This window comes from Copadichromis virginalis, linkage group LG12 (genome assembly GCF_057382275.1).
Source record: "Copadichromis virginalis isolate Kocher_CV1m ecotype Utaka linkage group LG12, C_Virginalis_male_GT1.1, whole genome shotgun sequence".
In the NCBI taxonomy this organism is placed as follows: Eukaryota; Metazoa; Chordata; class Actinopteri; order Cichliformes; family Cichlidae; genus Copadichromis; species Copadichromis virginalis.
This window is the reverse complement of record NC_140629.1, coordinates 8,680,534-8,696,889: the sequence shown is the minus strand read 5'-3', so window position 1 is coordinate 8,696,889 and position 16,356 is coordinate 8,680,534. Positions and strand designations below refer to the sequence as shown.

At 39.0% G+C, this 16,356-nt stretch overlaps 1 protein-coding gene across 2 annotated transcripts in view; it reads right to left on the bottom strand.

Moving 5' to 3' along the window:
- Nucleotides 1–2,440: 2,440 nt before the first annotated feature.
- ppp3cca (protein phosphatase 3, catalytic subunit, gamma isozyme, a) overlaps nt 2,441–16,356 on the bottom strand; it is a 36,122-nt gene continuing 22,206 nt past the window's right edge. The window contains exons 7-14 of one of the 2 annotated variants that reach the window (XM_085474607.1): nt 13,653–13,730; nt 13,474–13,568; nt 13,235–13,360; nt 13,074–13,151; nt 11,147–11,231; nt 10,184–10,281; nt 7,429–7,455; nt 2,441–4,985 (exon numbers count right to left, since the gene is read on the bottom strand). In XM_085474607.1, the coding sequence (XP_085330733.1) occupies nt 4,834–4,985; nt 7,429–7,455; nt 10,184–10,281; nt 11,147–11,231; nt 13,074–13,151; nt 13,235–13,360; nt 13,474–13,568; nt 13,653–13,730 (739 nt within the window). In that variant the 3' untranslated portion in view covers nt 2,441–4,833. Of the gene's footprint in view, nt 4,995–7,428; nt 7,456–10,183; nt 10,282–11,146; nt 11,232–13,073; nt 13,152–13,234; nt 13,361–13,473; nt 13,569–13,652; nt 13,731–16,356 lie in introns of both variants that reach the window. The other variant, XM_085474608.1, reaches the window with a different exon arrangement.

Genomic DNA, 16,356 nt, shown 5'->3' with positions numbered 1-16,356 from the left:
ATTTATAATCTCTTCTTTGCTTGTTAGCTTGCTTTTAACTTCGCTAAACAGCTACCCGATGATTCAAAAGAGTTTTTAAAAATCAAAACTGAGTTATTAAGTGTATGGTCATTCTGTGCTCTTTCTTCTGTCTGTACCTCCACCAGGGGTCTAATACCTGACACAGAGCCCAATCCTAACAGCTCTTATAGTTGTCAGTATGAGGCTGTTGTCACCAGTTTCCTCTGTGGTTTGTTTTTATGCAGTGTTGAAGCATCTAACTGGTTGCAGGAGGGACAAAATGGGCTCTGATTGTTACTGACCTGCCGTCCACTGAGGGCTTCATCACAGCGACTCTGTTTTTGCATTCTAAGGCACTGTTTGGTCTGCTTTGTTAGAAATAAGCACAACCATTTCCGCCCTTGAATGTGACTCATGATTTTTATTTTGTCCAGGTAAAGGCAGAGAGTATGACTGTGCATGACCAAATGAAGTCTGTTTTCACAATCTGGAGGCAGTTCTTTCTCAGAATCATATAAACATTTCAAACTGTTTTTATTGATGTGACTGTCTGAGTTTGATGCTGTGTGGTGCATTCGAGTGCAGTGTTAACAGAATATATATTTATATATTAAGATATGTGTATCATGGTAATAAACATTTACACAATTGACATTTTTATCTATGTTATTTACAAAATCAGACTGAGTAAAGAATGGCCAGCAGCACAATTCTGTACTTTTCTTTTTTGCCAAGTGAGCGTCTTATTGATGCTTTATTAGGAGCAGGACCACCAGGTTTGTACACAATGTTAAACAGGTATCACAAGCAAGTTTTCAGTTGTTAAGGGGTGAGATATACACATCAGACAGCAAATGAATGGTCAGTTCTTAAAGGTGATGTGTTAAAAACAGAAACAATGAGCCGATCTGTGAGGGGTGAGGGCTACATGAGCGATTCAGAGCACAGCAGCAGGTTATACAGAATGCTCGCAGAATACAGAGGCGATGAGCTGCAAACCGCTAAAACAAATTGTGGTGATCCCATCTGCCCAACCATCTTCTTATTTGTAATTTCTTTAAGTAGTCTTCAGGAATAGTTCCCCTGGAGAACTTAAAGATCGTCTTTGGATGGTGGCTGACTTTTATTCTACTCTCTGTCAAGATGATCCCACACTGCCTCAGTAAGGTTGAGGCTCCAGGGAAGGCCAATCCATGACTGATGATGACCTTAAGAATGTCTTCTGGAAAGCCAAACTTTCACTGAGACCATTTCTGATGAGGCTTCCCTGAACAGTAGGTGGTTCAACCGAAGGGCCAGATACATGTTTTGGGTCTTTGCTGGATTTTTTCCACAGCTTTTGCTGTTCCAAAAACATCTTGCTTTTAAAGATCAGCTCTATAAATTCTCTCTGTTCTTGTTTTGTTTATGTATAAACAAATATTTGTTTATTCTAGTCATGCTATTTAAAGCTTTTACATTACATGTGGTGTGTGTGTGTGTGTGTGTGTGTGTGGGGGGGGGGGTATAATTAAAGGACAGAGTACAAATAAAAATTTGTAATGTATGGATGTATACAACACCTAGAACACACAAATTCAAAAATACACAGATACAAAAATCATATCTTATTGTGGTGTGTATGTGTGTGAGAGAGAAACAGAAAGAGTGTGAGTGTGTGTCTTTGTAATGAAATTCACTTAAAAATGTCAGGAGACAGACACTAAGATTAGGCTTAAAACTTTCCTTTTTGCTAAAGCACAGTTAGGGCTGGATCAGGTGACCCTGAATCCTCCCTTAGTTTTGCTGCAATAGCTGTAGACTGCTGGGAATTCCCATGATGCATTGAGTATTTGTTCTTCAGTTACCTTTCTCACTCACTATGTGTTAATAGACCTCTGCACTGAATCATATTTGTTATTAATCTCTGTCTCTCTTCCACAGCATGTGTTTATCCTGTCTTCCTTCTCTTCCCCGCCCCTCCCTGAGCCTGGTTCTGCTGGAGGTTTTCTTCCTGTTAAAAGGGAGTTTTTCCTTCCCACTGTCACCAAAGTGCTTGCTCATAGAGGGTCATATGATTATTGGGTTTTTCCTCTGTATGTGTTATTGTAGGGTCTACCTTACAATATAAAGCGACTTGAGGTGACTATTGTTGTGTTTGGCGCTGTATAAATAAAACTGAAGTGAATCGAACCTGCAGAGGTATAAAAGGACCCCAGTAGATTCAGACCACCAACCTTATAGCTGTAATGTGACAGTGCTAACCGGTGCTGTTCACCTCATCTGTGGAAATGCTCTAGACAACAGTTACTTTCATTCAACACAATATCAGGCCCGAGCAGTATTTCTTGTTGCTGATCAGTATGTGCTTTGGGAGTGAGAACATGTTGGTGATTCAGAATGAATGTTTGAGCTTTTTTAAAAAAATTGGTTTTTCAATACAACAGAGAAGTCACATAAATCACTGTATTTGATTTTCATTTTATTTTTTTTCCAAGTGATACATCTACATAAAAGACTTCATGGCCTCGCATGACAAATACGGTACAGCTTTTTTAATCCCCCCCCCTTTTTTTTTTTTTTTACAGCTATTATAAGATCTGATATGATGAACAACATTTTTTTTAACATTCTGCAAGATATGTATAGGACCTAACAGGAGGTCAGTATACTGTATGCCTCACCCAATAAAGCCTTACCTTTAAAATAAATGTCAACATCACAGTTCTGAATGTAAACCAATAAAACAAAACAAAAAACAAACACTTTCGGAAGCCTTCCCAGAAACTACAGAACATAATGGCAAACAACAATATTTTGGAAAATTTAAGGATATAAAGAAACGTCATCTTTAATCACGTGAGACTCAAAAGCCTCCTGGCTGGACTCTGTTCACCATCCACACAAGCACACTCACACAGATCAGAGTTTGACATGTGTGGCCAAGGTGGCATGGCACATGAACGCAAATGGCTCGTGCTTTTTTTTTCTTTCCAAAAAATAAAAGCAAAAAGCGGTGTGTGGGGGGGTTAAACTCGCAACAGAATAGCAAATCTTAAAGCTTATGTCTCCGTTCCATGAGTGACAGAAAGACAACTGAATTACAGTCAGGTGTGTCGAAGCACCAGTAGAGTCAGATCAGTGTGTCCTAGAGAAAGCAGGTCTTAAAGGGTTGGGAGTGCCGGCAAGAAGTGGAGATGTTCAGACCAGAGCGGAGCTGGATTGCTGAACACTTCAGAGAGGGAGGGGGAGAGAGAGAGAGAGAGAGAGAGAGAGAGAGAGAGAAAGCAACAGCAGCAATCTCAGCAGGTGTTAATGGTTCACCACCTTTGTGTGACCATAGGTTGTAAAAATAAGATACTGGGTATGTGAGTCAGCCAAGCTTGAGATGATTACAGTACTGTTAGGCCTTGACAGACAGCTGTCCCTGCCGGGGGGAATGACTCAGTCCATCGTATTTAAGTACGGCAACGTTGTTGCTGTTGCTTCACTGCAAGTCAAATGTTTCCCTTATTCGATATGCACGGTTATCACAATTTAAAAGAATACTGCCTAATCAACAGTAGATGGAGACACTAATACAGACTGAGAAACAAAGGTAAACCCCCAAAAGCATGCCCCCCCCCCCCCCCTTTTTTTTTAGTGTTTTACAATAAAAGATCACATCAAACTGCCATATTTCAGTTAAATACACTGAAGTTTCCTATGCAATAATGAACATCAGTCTGCTTTGAGGAGAGTACGACATGCAGGTCCTCTTCTGGCCAATAACCGGAGAGAAATCTGGTCCTTTTAGTGTAATCTTGATGTGCGGAGCTCAAACCCAGAGAGGAGTAATAATGGGTCTGGTTGCTGTGTAGAATAAGACATGCTTTGTACTTTTCTTTTTTTGAGGGGGGTCGGGGGTTAAGGGCAGCAAGAACTTCCTAGCTGCCATCAAGTGAACACGTCGTAACCAGCACAAGACAGCCAGAAATACAAACTATCATTGCACATAAAGAGTTAATCCTTCACTTTAACCGTGTCATTTACAAACCATAATACAGGAAAACGTTTCCTCTGGAAGTGAACAAAATACTTTACAAAAAACAACCACCTTTAGGGCTTCAAATTGTATAAATAAGACAAAGTCTTAAAGACATAAGTCTTCACATAGAAATTTTTACTTTTTTAAAAAATTGTTATTAGATAAGATAGAATTTAATATTTTTTCCCATCATATTTTTTTAAATACATATGCAATTTATCTTTTGACTGATGTACATATAGGCATACTGTATGTAGAACCTCAAGTGTCCAAAATGTCTCGGGAAGAATCTCGCAAGACCCAGACGAGGCTACAGTATTTGTACTTTCCCTTATCAAACACATGAAGAACAACAGTTCAAAAAACAAACTTAACATGACTAAAAACTCATCTTCATCTACTGGTACCAACTTCAATTTATAAAATCCTGTTTTTTGTTTTGTTTTGGTTTTTTTAATCGTTTCGACATGTATAGCCTCAGTGGACAGAATACATTTCGACTGTAAAATGTCTTCATTCAGTAATTTCTTGCTATAACACAATATATCTAATAGGTTTTATCTTTAATAAATAAAAGAGTCAAATGTTTGTCTTTTCTTGAGCAGCTGGGTAGTGCTTTCCCAGCACTGCGGCTCCTTTTGTTTTTATCCACTGATGTGTCTGCTTCCATTCACTGCCCGGCTGTGGGCGAGCAGATGATGGACATGCAGCTTCAGCAGAGGAGACAGATGAAGACAGCGAGAGAGAGACAGCGAGAGAGAGCAGTTGGGGGCTATGACTCAGGTGGTGTGGGTTGTGTAAAGATGGCAGGGTAGTGTTTCAGTTGCCTATCCATCAGTGCCGTTCTTGTTGGGGGTGTTGGTGTTGATTGTGGTTCCATCTGGCTGCTGGCCATCTTTGCGCGGAGGCATCCTCTCGTTTATCCTGTCTAGGCCACGCGCCTCCTCAAAGTTGCGAATTTTCCTCGAGGGAGAGAAGCCTTGAATTGCTAAAAATCAGAAAAGAGACCAAAGAGAAAATTAAAAGAAGGTAGAAACAGCTTAGTAATAGCAGTGCGTCACAGCAAGTATTCACTGTAAACCGCCATTTTTAGCTTTCTCTTTTTTTATTTTCTTTGCCACCCTCAATCAAAATGCATTCCTTGTGGGATTTCATTTGGTGAGCAATAAACACAGTATTTGCTAATCACAGAACGGATGATCTGTAAATACAACACATGCACAACTAAATAATGACTCCTAACGTTCAAGCACCAGTGGGACAAACTACACCAATTAAACACCTCACACGTTATAGACTTACGTTAATGTCCCGAAACGGCCAAGGAAACCAGAAAGAAAACAAGTGCAAATAGAAAAGCAAACTTGTAAGAGACAGTTCATATATTTCACTCATTTTATCAAAGTAAACAGACAGTGAAAACTCAGTGGTTAACACTTTATATGGGAATTATATATTAAAAAAACAAACCAAACAAAAAACACCCTCAAGGCCACTCTTGCACAACCAGATGTCTGTGATTTAAAAAAAAAAAAAAAAGTTCCTTGAATATAATAATTGAATTTATCAACTTTGAGTTTTGCGATTTCCAACCAGCGGTACTTGGACCTGCATCGGTCACACGGTTGTATAAAAAGATTCCAATTTGAAAACATTTTTGATTTGATATAATGAATATGGTACAAAGACATATTAGTCCTTGTGACAATGTCCAAAATAATCTTATCCCAGTGATAAAAGTTAACACTCAACATGATGTGATAAAATACATTTGTGCACCGATGTAGTTAGCTAACTGTTGATAAAACAGCTCAGAAGAACATACATCACCTAATTAGCTAAAAGTAATTGATGCATAATTTAAAAAATTAGCAAAAAATACAGGTTACATAGGGCGATAATTATCTGAAATGAATGGTTATGTGTTAGTAAAGTTGGTAATAGTTACATAAGTGAAATGATTAGGCGAACGCAAACACCATGTAGTTAAATTAATTGTCTAAAATTAAAACAGTCAATATGTAAAATATTTAACATATTAATTAATTAAATATAGATTAATTTATATTTTAATTTAGTCAAAAAGCAGCTTAAAATACAGGAAATGTGGTTGAAATTAATAGATAAGTAATCTTAGACTGATAAAAATTGTAAAATTATATTGTTTCTATTATGGCTGTGAATAAATATCAAATAATAAGCTAAAAGCAAAGGACAAGTAGCTGACATATTTACAGAAGTAAATAACAGTTACACAAAATAATTAATTATAATATTTCCCTAAAAGTACAGGATGCATTCCTGAAATATTTATCTAAAAGGTGTGAATGAACAGATACTAAAATTTGTAGACTGATGGTAAATGTAACTCTGAGTGGTAACAGTCTAACGTACGCTTTCATGGCCTAAAAGGTTTACTTAAAAAAAAATCAATTGAAATGAATACATTTGAAACATAACTGAGCTATCTGAGCTCATCTGTTTGATAAACAAGACATAAAAGGTTGATGACTATTTGTAAGTAACGCTCCTGCTTTACCTCATCTACAAAGTTAACTGTTAATGTCTTCTGCAATAGAATATTTTATGGATTTGATGAGATAACTGAGACCTGTTGATCCGCCAACCATCACTGTCGACCAGAAGAGACGAGCGGTGTAGCAACAGCCAAACGGAGCAACAGGATTAGATTCTGAAAATATCCCAGACAGGGATGTCCCCGGTCTTATCTTAACCAGGTCTTAGCAGGCTTTTCTCTGTGTGGGGAGCCACACTTGGCAAGAAAAGCTTATGTGACCACAGCCAGGGACTTCTTATCAACAAAGGACAAATCATGTCCTAAACCTGATCGACAAAACAAAATACATAACCTCTTTATAACAGTCTTTATTTTTCAGACATACAGAGACGAGCCTGATTTAGCTAATGCTGACCTGAATCCTCCAAAGCTTTAAACTATACAGTGGTAGTTGACACTTTTTGAATCTCATTTTAGCAACATAGTCTAAGTCTTAATTAGTGCCGGTGCAAATTTGCTTTTTGCCTGTATTAAAATGTTTTAGAAAAAAGATTTCTGTATTTACAAAGAGAACACAGCAATTACAAAAAGGCGATTACTTATGTTCACTTCTTTCTCATTCAAGCATTTTGTTTCAATTCATGTTCTGTTGCTGTTTCCACCTCATTCTGTCTGTCAAAGAAAACACTAGTGCTGATTTTCACAATGACAGAACCAGTGTTATCAACAGATTCTGATGATGCAAGAGCAACCAGCAATAACGGGATTCACTATAACAGAATAATCAATAGAAATAAACAGAAAGGGGGAAAAATACATATTTGAGGAGTGGGTCTGTGTTAAAGGGTGAACAACACACACAAAACACAGACAGGGGGATTTGAGCCAAACAGCCAATGCATACCTTTTGCTTTAGCTGCCTCAACGGTAGCTATGTTAATGGGAGTTGAGGAAGGAGGGGGGAAAAGGAAGTCATCAAAGTAGCCAGAGACAGCAAATACAACAGTGTTTAAAAAAATAAACTAAAAAATAAATCTGAACACTCCTGTGGGATAATCTGAAGAAACAGATGGCAGAATATAGGCCAACACCCACGGCTCATTCAAAGGGAGGCAAAAATTCATAGCAACTGTGAAGCGTCACCAAAACACTTAGGCGATTGGGTGGAAAGGTTAGAGTGAAGAAGTCTGCTGGAGTTTTAAGCCAGTGTTGGTGTTAAAGGGTCACGAGGACTTAGGTGTGGAGAGCCAGGGGGGATTTGGTTAAACACTAAGAGTCTAAGATGGGGGCGAGATGCACAACCATGACCAGGCAGTCCAGCTCAACACACATGCAGTCAGATGTTCCCTTTAGAAACACACTCATTTACACATGTACAATCAGCTTCATGCCAAAGTGAACTAAAATAATTTTTACAGCTTTTGGAAACAGACGAATATTTCTCCTTTAAATTTGATGCAAACTGGATTTAATTAGTGCAGCAATGATGTTATGTGTTCATAAAATGCACAGGTATATTATCATCAAGATTGAAACAAACAAGAATCGGAGAATCAAGGAGGACTGGATAAAAATACACACAGACCCCTGCTCCCCTTGTTTGAACTAGCCTAGCTGATCTGAAAGCTGTGATTGGGGGAACAGACATGGACAATGACATTCTCAGAAAGGTCACAACATGTGGTTTTCCCTTTTGATTGCTCTGCAACTTCTGTGAGCCTCCAGCATGGCAGAGCATGGCTCCCAGCACGTCCTGTGGCAGGTGAGGCCTGGTGCTGACCTTTAGATCAAAGGGTCAGCAGCCACTTCCAGGTGACAGGCTGACCTCCTCGACCAGCCGGCCCACGGCTCAGCCCCAAAGCTTTCTGCCGCATGGAGGCAGGGGGCAGTCAAAGTCCTGACACTGCTTCCTGTGGCGGGAATACCACCATTGATCTCGAACCCTTCAAAGAGACTATAACCGAATGGTGAAGCTGCTGTATCAGATATTCACAGACAAAGCTGAAAACAATCCTCGGATGCTTCTTTTTAACATACTGAAGTTGTTCTAGAAAAAGTCTCCCACATGGCAGCAGGTTCATCCCATCTCAAATCATCGTTGGCCGATTAAATTTTACTGAATTATAAAACACATCCAGGACAGAAGGTCTCAAAAATCAAAAATCTGTAATTTAACAAATTTATTTTCTCAGTTATAATTAGAAGACCATCTAGAAGCTATCTACTGATATTTGTAATGATACAACTTGTCGTACTTGCTCACTCCTGCATGAAAGTTTCTGTGACTGAAAACTTCACATTAAACATTATTGTACATTAAACATGGTCATTTTTGCATTATTGTGAAATACAATTCTATGGTATTCAGAAATTGTCAAACATTTTCATTTGCAATGTGTAAGTTTTTGGGGGGTTAGTGTCTGCTCAAATATGGGACTTTCAAAGACTTCAATTTTCTTTTAAGTCCTATTTTAACTCAGACATGTTGTGATTTATCGTCCCTAAATTAAAGACTCTCACTCATTTTTATGGCAGGGAAAGCTCAGAAAACTGTTCGCACTTTTATCTTTAATAGTTTTTGAAATATTAATGTTCAAAAATGGCCTCAGATTTTAAAGTGTTAAAAAAAACGCGAGTGACAGGTCGATGGACCATTTTCAAAATATATCCAAATATATCCAAACGTTGGAGTGTGACATTTTTATGGATATTGGAGAAAATGTTCTTAAAATTTTTTGATTTGAGATGGAATGGCCTGGCAGTTTTAAAATGTCACTGGGTACTTCTTTGGGTATTTATATTAGGACATGTTGTGACATATGTTTGCATGTATAGGGCTGTATCATAATGTATCTGAACACTTGTCTCTTCAGCGTCACTGAGATGCACAGATATGTCCGTATTTTCCACACTCTTTTGCAACCCAAACAGAAGGAAATTACCAGGTTTATTCTTCAGTAACAGGAAACCCCGAACACAGAAGCTGTGGCTTCTTTAGTTTAGTTGCAACAAAACCAAAGGAATTTATTTTTTGTGAATGTTAACTCTACAGCTAAGCCCATTAGAGATGACTCAATTTAAAAAAAAAAACAATAATTAGAGCAAACATATTGAAATATGTCAGTTTTTATGACTTCACACTCAAAATGTTGCATCAGAGTTTGAAGCCAATATAACAGAGGAGCAAAGACCTGAAAGTCATCCAACTAATCAGGTGAAATGAAAGCAACATTGCTACAGAATAAACATAATCAACTGCAGGGGAAAAAATGGCAATAAATTAATTTAGTTGCAAAAATTATTACACATACCCACAGACATCAGGGTATCAGAGGGCGGAGTCAGGAGTCCTGACAGTAATACTTCAACCACCATTCTTCTGACTTGCTTCACATGTCAGCAAGTGTATAATGTATATATTAGCATGGATAAGCAGGCTAGGATAACTGGATAACTGCCACAAGAAAATAAGGGCAATCTTTAAACTTAAATCTTAGCAAGAAAAGCTAAGTGTGTAATAAAAGCAAAAACAGGGGGAAAAACAGGTGTGCTTAAATAAACAGACTCTGTGACACAGAGTGAAGAAATGAGCCTGTCTAATTAGAGCTAAGTGGTAAATGGACACAGTGGAAAGGTTACACAGTATAAGAAACACTTACCGCTCTGTAAGGTCTGCTTTCCCCCAGACAACACTCCCACTGGAAGAGTTCCAGTTGGGGTCAGGCCTTTGAGTGTTAACACACTCTCACTTTCCTCCCTAGTCCAAAAACAACACACAGGAGCATGAAGAGCACACACAGTTTAGGTCTCAACAAGCGCAGCGACCCACACCTTGTGGTTTAGAGGCGGTTTTCAAACCACGAGGTCATGAGGTCACTGGATGTTTCACCTGCTCCGTCTCATCCAGTCTTTGTTTGGTTCGATGGACTATCTGCACTAATTGTCTCCAGCCAACCTGCTAGCATGTGCCCTGCTTCTGTAATTGGGTCACTGACAACTTGTGTCAATTTTAGCAGCTGAACCAATATTTTTAAGACTCGGTTCTTAGTGTACAGATTTGTGTTAGCACACTTTTATGTTAACATGTTGCCTTTAATGGGTCCTCTGCTTTTTATTCTATAGAAACTTTGAGACACTTCAAAGGCAAACTTCACCTTTTCTTATCCTACAGAGACATCTGTGCCTTTAAAAAGTGTCATTAGCCTTCTTTTACCCCCCCCCCTCTCCCTTTCAGTATTCGACATACGGAGGCGTTTGACAAATAGGCTGCTTGTCCACTTGCAGCAGTGTGACGAGCTAGCAGCAGCGCCATTAATCTGGAATAATGTGTAATGTCATTACAGAGTCTAGGTGCATCGTGACTCATCTTGTGCCCGCTCATTAATCCCAGCAGGCCAACGCTGTGTTTTCAAACTCAGCTTCACCAATCCTGCTGCATACTGGCCCTGTGGTGCCCTGCAAATTATTTCTGGTATTGTGATGACCCAGTGCACTGAGCTCATTGAAATCCCTTTAGCATATATACATGAACACAAGCATTTCCAACTGGGATTATATTTAAAAAAAAAAAAAAAAATAGAAGAAGAAGGGAAAAAAAAGAGAATGTCAAAGTCAAGGCAGACCTGAGAACTGCGAAGACTCGGGCCATTTTTCCCACAGCACGAATCTTGTTCCGAATAACCTCCTTGCGCATCGCTGAGGTGCCGCCTGGAGACAGTGCGTAGTATGAGTTAAGACAAAGCACACCGCACTTTCCATCCCGAGGGAGTGATATTCTTCGCCCTCTTTGGTCACGCGTTCGTTTCAGAGCAGAGTGCGTGTACTTCAGGGACCAGAACTCCCTATTCAGCATCAGCCATGTGTGACAGAGGCTGAATTATGATTAAGCGCTACACATAAATCACCTCCCAGCATTCCATGTCAGTTAAGTGAGTGCCGGGACTCATTATCACTTCATCCAATTTAAAAGCCAAATTAAAATATTCATTCACTGAAGAAGCAGAAATGAATCTGTATAAAGTCTACAACCTAAGCACATGTGCACAGGTGAGCAGGCCACCTATATTTATGGATTTTTAGACAAAAAACACGCCTTAAACTAGGTTTAGCTTTGATACATGTTATAAATGTGTTAACCTTCTCAGGTCTGACTCACCATAGATAATAATCCTAACTATGCCCTTACCCCATTATTTGTGAAAAATAATTTTTGATGTGTGTCAGTGAGAAAGATTATTTCCTTTGTTTCCTGATTGCCACAATTCTAGAGAACAATGTACTAAAAACAGAGTCTACAATGTGACTAGTAGCTCATCCAGCTCACGATCCATCACAATTCACAGGTTACTGTAATGTGTGAAGAACAGAAAGAAAGTGAGAAGTTGTCTTGTCATTGTTTGGATGTATTTGTCCAAACTAAGAAAAATTCAAACCCACTGAGTAGTTTGTGTCCAGGACACATTATCCTGGTTCATCACCAAGTAAAAGTGTTTGATTCTAGGAGCACTATGAGTATGTGGTCACCGGTAAATATGAGGACAATCCCAAAAGTAAGGTCTCCTATTGTTTTAGAAATACAAACAACCGTTTATTTTTTCACAATATTTACATCACGGGTGACGTGTGGACATGCAGTGTTGTGGCGAATGCTTACGTCTTTCCTCAGCATTCCTCTTCTCTGGTTCTGAAATGGCCTTCTGAGTTTTTCCTGTGATTCACAGTACCTGTCAGCATTTACTGTGGTCCCAACAGGCAGAAAGTCAACCAATAATACCCCCTTTTGGTCCCAAAACACAGTTGCGCATTGTGCATAAGCATTCTCCACGATACCGTGCATCCACACGTCACCGTCAAACTATCGCTCTCCTGCCAAACTTTGGTTGGAACTTCATCCCTCACCCGCCCTACAGTCTGGGCTACGCACCCAGTGACTACCACCTGCTCCCAAAGTTGAACGAACATTTGTCCTGAAGACGAATCTGTGGCGGTGGTGAGCAGGTATGACATGGGCATTGTAAAACTGCCACAGCATCTACAAAAATGCATCGACCAAAATGGCGATTATGTAGAAAAATAAGTCTTCAAGCTTTAAAATGATGTAAATATTATGGAAAATTAACTGTTGTTTGTATTTCTAAAACAATAGCAGACCTGACCTTTGGGATTGCCCTCGTATAAAAAAGTCTGAAAAGACATCACATCGGCTTGTCGTAGCTTTGATCGTATTACTGACTGGTGACCAGGAGGTATCGTGTTAGGAAGAGAGGTGGACTGCCAAAGATTACTAAATAAACAGTTTGCCTGCATGACAATGCTTTCATTTCAGCTTCTTCTCAATTTAGTGAGATTACCACTGTGGAAAAACACACTGGCAGTTCTCACTAATAACCTTCCCCAACTTAGTGGGTTTTTTTCTTGTTTTATTTTTGTACTGGTCCCAGTCCATTGGTTATATTTATGAGTAAAGTATTCATCAGAAACATTTCGAGATGAACGTTTTCGAGTGGATGCTTCTTCAGTAATAATAGACATGCATTTTTTTTTACCTACCTTCATAAAGGTCGTCTCCCTCTGACATGAGCTCATCGTCGGAGCAAATGTTGAGTACATTCACCAGCATCTCCGTCACTGTAAATGAATCATAGAAAGCTCAATACAAGAATCGTTGTCGGCCTCCAATCCACTTTTTCCAAACTCGGCACCAGACGTACCCTTCTCTCCAACAAAAGGCAGAGACCACGTAAAGACATCCATAAAGTTGGGCAACCAGTAAGGGTGCGGGGAGCAGTTGAACTGTCGGATGTTCATCACGTTGTTCTCGTATTTTAATACAGCAGCTAGGATAGAAAGAGAGGAGGAGATGGGAGGCGACATTGAAGGACTGACGACAGGTAAATGCAAGAAAAATACAATAATGAGAGAGGTATGAGAAAAAAGAAAAGACAGAGACCTTTGTTGTTGTAGACATCTAGGTAATTTGGAGCTGAAAAGATTGTGATTAATGAAGGGAAACCTGTGGTCTGGCTTTTTCTGTACATCCGATACCTATGCAGCCGCAAAGAAGAGTGACCCATTAAACATGTTCCATATCATCAAATGCTGGAAATGTGTTTTCAAAATACCACTTACCCTGCATCCTGTGCTTCATGGGCTCTTATTACCGACAGCAAGTTATTATTTACCAAAAAGTCACAGACTGCTGAGTAACTGCAAAGAGAGAAAGAGACAGAGAAGGCGGACCAGTTAAAACCACTAACAGAGGGGTCAAAGCGTAGTTCAAATTTAAACCATTAGACGGAGCAGCGTGAGGCCTCTTAAGATCAGTTACTAATTGACTGTTGGCCTGAGGAGATGCCTTCACGTTTATTTTCAGCATGTTGTGCCCTCTGGCCTCTTGAGCTCAGAGTTTAAAGATGCACAGTATCCAGCGGTTGCTCTGGTGTATTTATGGGATTCAGCAGCACTGGCTGGCCTCTCCAAAAAGTTTAGACCAAGCAGAGGCTAGATGAGGACAGCTACTTTATTTTAGAGTACAACTAATCCATTAGCTCTGGAAATTATTGGGAATAAACAAAGCAACATCAAACCAGCCCCAATGGTTTCTGATATTGGCAATATGAACAGACTTTAGACACGCAGACTTTAATGTTTTGACCAGTATTAATATTCGACTAAGGCAAAATCATAGTCACAATTATTTGTTCCATTTACTCAGCAACTCCAGAACCACCAAAGGAGGGGATGTTGGAGGAACACTAGTGAGTGCTGCTAAAAGAAGACCAGGTGAGAGATCCTCAGTGATGCAGAGATAAATGAGAGCATGCTGCAAGCAGCTGTTAAATAATCATTCAGCAGGTTCATCAAAGGAAACCTTGTTTTACTTTCAAGTTCTTTTGATGGAAATCTTGATGACTAAAACCTCTCCTTCCACGGTCTTGGCTCTAGCTCAACTCATCAGTAAGTAAATCTGGGCTCTAAGGGACTTGCAACACAAGACAAAACAGAGTGTTTTATCACTATTACTTTGGTTTAACACTTGATAAACTGGTCAGTTCTTAGACTATTTCATCTAAACTAGGGATCAGCTAAACAAAATCACTTCACCTTAAGATATGCATGAAAGGAGGAAATGTCTATAGCACTGCCAATCAAAAGTTATCAACTCAAGGACTACACACTTTCACAAAACCTCCAGCAAATCACGTCTATATTCAGTATAAATGTGTTCTTATTTCCCGAAACTTTATCAAGGTATCTATGTTTTATTTATTTTCTTGCACAGCTCTGCATTTCAGAGTTAGCAGCAATCCCAAAGTTTGTGCTAACAATCTTTTAGCCAATCAGTTAAGATATTTAGTTTTTATTTTTGTGAAATACAAACATAAAAAAAAAAATCTAATTAGTGGTTTAGACAGCATTTTAACAAAAATGTAAAATTATGCTAGCACCTGTTATACTTTTACAATAATTGAGATGCTGCTTTATCAATCTAATGTTAGCTTTATGAGGCATCAGTCACACGGGCCTACAGGCCGCAACACACTGGCAACTTTGAGAAACCAAAACAAAGGTGAAATTGTCTGCAAACAGAATGCTGCTGCACCAAAAACATCATTGTGATTGCTTTGGTTGCTAGCAGATCTCTGCAGTCACCTGTAGTTTGCATTGCAAACCAGAGTAACAACCTTTAGTCTGAAGGTGAACATTCCTCATTTCTGGTTTGCCTCACACTTTTCATGTTTCACTACTGCTTAGTGAGCAGTGTGTAAGTGTTTGCAGACAAGTTGGCGCCTTCCATGCAAACGTTTGGCAAACACAGCAACCTGTTGACAACCAAAGCAGTCGGAAGGAGGGTTTTCCATACAGCTGGTCGTGACCAAAGTGGTTGCCAGATGGTCGCTGACTGGTCTCTAGTTCTTTGTGACTGAGGCCTTAGTTAGCTCAGATTTACACTGACTGCATCACAAGCAGGCATCACTGCTCTTTGCCTGTGTGTCATCACCTTGTTTATACAAACAGACAGCAGTATACACTAGAGATGGCACGATACCACTTTTTTATGTCCGATACCGATATCATAAATTTGGATATCTGCCGATACCGATATGAATCCGATATAGTGTTTTTTAATCAACAAAACTGTTTTTTAAATATCTTGCTGCATTTTGTATAAGTTCATACTCAAGTTTAAAACAACAACTACACTAAAGCTATTCTGTTATACCTGTATGCAAAAAAAAATATTTCATAGTTCAGCAATACTGATCAATCTAATAAACTTAAACCTACACCATCCTCCCTATTCTGGTATTTTAAAGAGTACTTAGCGTAAATATTAAGCAACCTAACTAATAGGGTTCCAACTCCCAGCAACAACAAAAATAAAAAAATAAAAAAATAGGGAACCACCCCTCACGCTCCACCTCATGATGCTTAATCGACGTAATCAACCTTAATTTGATGCAGTGTGGAAAAAAATGCACAGAAATAAATTATTTTTCAAGAAATATTAAATAGATTCAACATCTTTCTTCAACAAAATTGCAGAATTCACAGATGGTACCTTCCCAAAGGAAAAAGTACTATAGCTTACTAGGGTATGTTAGACTTAATAGTTACTATATACAGTAATTGACTTCTATTCATTTTACATCAAATTAAAACTTTGGGTGTCAGATAATTATTTATTAAAAGCTAGACATTTTAAATGAGAATAAGAAAGAAAAGTATGTCTTTGTGCCCCCTTTTCCCTGTTAATGCCCTATCGGCACCCCTGGCTAAACATTGCTAGATCCGCCCCTGCACAGTTACCAGCGTCAGCTACGTAGAAAAA